Source organism: Aphanomyces astaci (genome assembly GCF_000520075.1).
Source record: "Aphanomyces astaci strain APO3 unplaced genomic scaffold supercont1.46, whole genome shotgun sequence".
In the NCBI taxonomy this organism is placed as follows: Eukaryota; Oomycota; class Saprolegniomycetes; order Saprolegniales; family Verrucalvaceae; genus Aphanomyces; species Aphanomyces astaci.
In genome coordinates this window covers 291,288-296,749 of record NW_009798309.1, presented here as the reverse complement: position 1 = coordinate 296,749, position 5,462 = coordinate 291,288, and the positions used below count along the sequence as shown (strand labels likewise).

The 5,462-nt window shown below is 52.6% G+C and overlaps 2 protein-coding genes and 1 non-coding gene across 3 annotated transcripts; 2 read left to right on the top strand and 1 right to left on the bottom strand.

Annotated features, from left to right (window-relative positions):
- Positions 1-112: 112 nt before the first annotated feature.
- H257_13225 (hypothetical protein) lies at positions 113-1,026 on the bottom strand (the record flags this gene model as incomplete). The annotated part of the gene is made up of 3 exons (XM_009840691.1): positions 113-126; positions 237-416; positions 537-1,026. 3 exons carry the CDS (start codon positions 1,024-1,026, stop codon positions 113-115), a joined length of 684 nt encoding a protein of 227 aa, XP_009838993.1.
- Positions 1,027-1,085: 59 nt separating this feature from the next.
- On the top strand, positions 1,086-1,156 carry H257_13224. The gene has a single exon. It is a non-coding gene; the product is annotated as a tRNA-Gly (tRNA).
- Positions 1,157-1,850: 694 nt separating this feature from the next.
- Positions 1,851-2,596, top strand: H257_13223 (hypothetical protein; the record flags this gene model as incomplete). Its single annotated transcript, XM_009840690.1, has 2 exons — positions 1,851-1,961; positions 2,306-2,596. The coding sequence occupies 2 exons, from the start codon at positions 1,851-1,853 to the stop codon at positions 2,594-2,596; spliced, it is 402 nt and encodes a 133-aa protein (XP_009838992.1).
- Between the last annotated feature and the right edge of the window lie 2,866 nt (positions 2,597-5,462).

The following is a 5,462-nucleotide window of genomic DNA, read 5'->3' as shown; positions in this document are numbered from 1 at the left end:
GCCACCTGCTCCAGTAGGGGGGGTAATCACTGAATACGATGTGTCCAGGATACGCATAGTCTGCCCAATCATGGCCAACTTGGTGGCTTCTTCCGCCACCGTAACCACCAAATCACCCCCACGGGGCTGATTGACCATGACGAAGTTGTCCAGGTGACAGGCCCAATCAGCGTCTTGATTGGCCTCGAAAATAGCTGCGATTATCTGGTCATCCTTGAAGGAGGCCAGAGATGTACCAGTTTCAACCCAGAAGGTGGCCTTCCCCACCTTTTGCTTGTACGGTGTGGCCTCCGCAATGGCACGCAGAAGTGAGTCATCGTCACAGGTTTCATCCTGGGCGAGAGCCAGGAGTTTCTCCACCATGGCGTTTGACGGCCGAGTGAGGACGTTCTTGAATTTCGATGATTTCGTGCGCCCTGTAGCCCCCGCGAGCGTGGAAGCATAGCTTGGACGAGCACTACTAGTTCCTGTATGACTACTACTGGCTCCTGTAGTACTACTACTAGGGGGGGCTTTGGTGGTGTGTCGACCAACACCTGACAGAGGAGGGAACTGCCCAGCATTGTCAAGGTCGATCGTCACGCGGGAGTGACCAAGGTTGGAAGCTGTGTTCAATATTTGAGCATTCTGCTCGCTGATTGGTTCGTGGGGGGGAGGAACGACCGACTTTCCGTCCTGTGGCAATGGACCAGAATGTGTCGCGCACGGCGGCGACGGCGCAGAGCCCGACGGGTCCTGGGAGGTCAACAGGCCAGCAGGCTTGCTCCCCTGGTTGTCACGGGCAACCAGTCCAGGACACAGAGGCATATTCCCGTCAGGACCTCGACCAGGACCCTCTCGATCGAGGCTGTCATGCGACACGTCCAGCAGCACCGGCGGCGAGACAAGCGACGCACAAGCAGTTGGGCCAGCGAGGCCCGAGGTATGCGGTGGGGAAACCCGCTCTGTGGCGGGGAGGAGAAAGGCGTGGATGCCAGGGTTAGTGGCAGCGGCCATACGAGGGTCGGCGGTGGTGGTGGTGTTCATTTTCAAATGAGCAAAAGGGGGTACTCGAATTTTGTGCAGGGGACAGCAAAAGGCGAAGTGCCCCGTTAGTTTAGTGGTAAAATATCCGCCTCCCACGCGGATGCCCCGGGTTTGATTCCCGGACGGCGCAGTCCTTTTTCCCACTTGGAATTCAAAGTTTTTGCAAGATAAACCATTACCCGTGCAATGGACAACAATGCACTGCATGGGTGTGGACTGTTTTGAATTCGAGCAGCGGAAGAACGCAAAGGTGGCGATCATTACGTGTATACACTAGCGATCCTGCTCAAGGCCCTGGTAAAGCAACCAGAGGTGATGGCTGTGGAAGCCGTGTGGAAAGACTACCGTTCAACTTCAGAGCGAATACAACTTGTTAATGAAAGTTTAGCAGAAGTGAGATGACGGGGGCGTGATGCGGTCATCGATTACGCCGTCCTTGTGGTCTCAAGTGGACCACCATTGACGAATACATCAAAATCAAAAACTCGTGAGACGACTCGTGTGGAGAAGCAGCTAAATCTATCTCATGCGGGGGGAGCTGGCAAAGAAATTTGCAACCAATCGTCTACCCCCAACGTTTCATTTTCCAATCACCGCCACTAAGTCGACCACCTCCAAGCCAACTGCAGTGACCCCCAGCCGAAGCCCACGATGGGCTACAGTGAGAGTTTTTGAGATATCATTGGTCCTTGAGCCAAAATTTAGTCGTCTGATCCGCCATACGACGTAACTTGTGTCCATACTCAATTCAAGTATACTTTTACCTCTTCAAATTGATCGATGAAACGCTGTCAAATCATTCAGAGAACATCATCGCGAAGGACATGTCAAGACATGACGACACTCGAGCGTCATGGAGTGGAGAGAACGATGAGTTTCTTGTCAAGCCCAAGGCACGAGGGGAAACGCTCGGACTCAGGTTTCAAGAAGGAAGCGTGAGCTGAAGTGACTGCAGCGTTCAACGACCATTTTCCGATTGTGTACCATACATCAAAGATAAACTCCCGCATGGATGCAGTAGCCACACCTTCCACAATCGTCATTCTAACTCACGCATAACTGAAGAGGGACTACAAGGACGCAAAATATCTTCGCGAAATCTCAGGGTTAGGATGGAATGGCGAACTTGGGCTACCGACGGCACCCGAAGGAGTCTGGGAACCTGTGATAAAGGTATACGATTGCAATCACACAATGATTCTGACTTCACTTCTAGTCGAATCCCAACTGCAAAAAGTTCCGTTCGACTCGCTTCCCTCTCTACGAAAGCCTGTCCTAGCTGTTCGATGGATCGTACGCTGATGGCAGATATTCAACGGTGCCACCAGGTATTGCCTCTCTGACACCGAAGAGCAACGTCGAGACCCCTGCTGAACGAGCTGGTTTTTTCACGCGAAAACTTCTCGAAGGTGGTTCCTCCGGCGATTACGATGCATCGGACAGCTCGGAAGACATTCTACCCCCACCCAAGGAGATAAAGAAGCAGATGTCCAAGCGAGACCGTCGCAGCGCGGGTGCTGAAACTGGCGACGTGATTTCGAAGTTGGTCGACGTTGACCGTCGAAGGTGAATCAACTGCAACATGATCCACACGAAAGAGTATCTCTGGCGATAGAGTGCTTGGTCGAGAACTCCGGTCACTTTGACCTGGACAAAATTGCCCATTTGGCAACCAAGATGGGGGACGGGTTCAATGCTACAATCTTTTTGGCTTTGCGTGCCCAACACGGGTACATGCATGATCCCCCTTACCGCGCACCGCTGCGTCCATGCCCTCCACATGCACCGCCTACTTGGACCCCCCCGACCAGAATCCCTCATACTCGCCACCTCCTAGCTATCCTGGGAATCTACCCAGTGCCCAAAGCCGGGCTCCCTACTACCTCGTTGGCTATATCACACCGCCCTACGCTCCACCCCCCTGCTTGCACCACGCGACTTCTGTTTTGGTCAGTGGATGGGCGGCCCCAATGGTGCTACATTTCAGGGCCGACTTGGACACTCCCCCCACTGCATACAGTAATCCCCCGCCCCCCAACAAACCATCACTGGTGGATCGATGACACGCACAACCCATACCCCTCCACTTGGTGGCGCCTCCTAACCACGGCAATACAGGCCGCTACCTCTCACCAAACACCGGCCACCTACTGGTTTGTCGTTCCCGATGGCTCCCGTGGCCATGAAATGGCTGAACAGCTCCAAACCACATGGCTCCTCACCATTCCCTCGGGCCAGATCAAACTCCGCCACGTTTCCTCCATCTTCCACACTCCAACCCCTCCCTGGGGCAAACTCGCTTCCGGCAACCCCGCCCCAATCCACATTGGTTTCATCACTACTGGCAACACACTAGCCCTACTCACCACTGCCCAGCAGTACTGGAAAGCAGCACTACAACTCATCGATGCTATCCATTGGCTACGTCGGCCTCCCCCAACCACTCTACTCCGCCCTGAGGAAACTACCATGACAGCCATCCCACGGCTACTTAGTGCCCCCACACACTGCCTCCACTGGGTCCAATCCTCCATCCCCACTTACGACCAATATGACCTTGACACACGCGCATACCTTACGACCAAGTTTCCAGTCATATACGAAGCTACCTCAGGCTGGAAAACCTTCCCTACCATGACACACACCACACGAGTATGGGCAGCCGCCCTTACCCACCTCCACGTTCCACGCCTCCATACTCAATGATTCACGGCGCACTGGGCCGCCCTTCGCCGCCACTGGCAATCCACCTGCACTACTAACGTGGACCACATACGCACCGCAGGGGAACTAACCCTCCTCACCGAGGTAAACACATCCGGCTCAAACGCCGCTACCATGATGCCGCCCCCATGGGCCACGACCGACGCATCCGGGCCCGCAGGGCCCACCTCGCAGTCAAGACGCTCCACTGGCACTCCCAAAGGAGCTCCTTACTACCACCCGCCCTCTCCCGTCGCGTAGGCTACGCCGACCCTCCACTTCGGCCACCACACCTTCCTCCGGACCCAGGGATACCTCCTCCAGTGGCCTAAGCATCCTTATCCCCTGGAGCCGCCACAACTAGGTTTTGCAAGTAGTTAAGTTCGCTAGCTGCCAACGCAGCTAGTACGCGGCCGAGGCCATTAAGTGTCCGCTGAGTGATTTTAACTTTGCAGCGTAATATCAATATCAATATCAATATGAAGAGTACTAATAGTAGTATTATAGTACTACGAAATGCAGTACTATTAATAGTATGTTCTGTGCATAGAAGGTTGAACATGACGAGTACTAGTATATGTACTACTATTAATAGTATGATAGTATGATGTAATTTGACCGTTAATTCAGTCACTTCGATCTTGTTCGTATGATGATTGAAGTACTACATACTAGTAGTTAGTAGTAGTCTTTACATTTCGTAATGCAGTCGAAAACGGGTACTGTTGCCCCATACAGATGCATGGATAGAGAGAAGTATTGATTAATCGAATACTACCCTTGACGACGCGTATAGTAAAGTTAGTGTATTGACGCCACATCGCCGCTGCAATTGCATCTCGCTGTGCACCTGCTTCTTCCGTATGATCTTCGTCGATTACGCGGCGTCGTCTGCGAAGTTCGCTCGTGTAAGCGTGTATGCGTTGGCGCTTGTGGACTTGCTTCTTCTTGGCTTTGTCAGCATTCTCAAGGAAATGCGGGTCGTTTTCAAGCTCCATGATGAAGCTGTGCAAAGCACAAAGGGCGTACACAAGGTTCACTAGACTCGAAAGTGGGTACTCAAGTAGGCGCTCAAGTATTTTGAACCTGCGCTTCAGCACACCAAAGATGCGTTCGATCCAATTTCTTTGCTGGGCGTGGCGAAGGTTGTAGATTTATTTTGCGTTCTGGGGGCGCTGATTTTCATACGACCACTCGCGAAGGTGGCAACGAACGCCACAATACGGGGTCAATAGATTCCCCTTGAGTCCGTACCCAGCATCTCCTTTTTTCATCAGCATAAAAGTGTACAGCACCGAAGACACACCGAGATACATCTTGCCGTCTGGTATTGTAAACCCCTTGAGGAGCAAAGCATCGCTGAAGACTTTGCCATCCGTAGCTGAACCTTCCCACCCGGCCAAAACATACTGGAAACGTAGATCGCATTAGCAAACAGCGAGCACATTCTGACTCATGAAGCCCTTTCGATTCCGAAAAGGTTTTGCTTCTGCTTGAGGTGGCGTCGCTGGAATTTGCGTTCCGTCCAATGCTCCAATGCAGTGCTGGAAAAATGGAAACATCTTGGCGTTGGAGTGAATTTTGAATGGGAAATCATTGCTTGGCAAAGTCACGACGACAGGATGTAGGAGGGAGTACAAGCGACGAAATAAACTATGGGACGTATCAATCATTGGGCACGAAAAAAGTGTACCTCATCCAACGCTTGCGTAATCGTCCATCCGCTTCGTTGG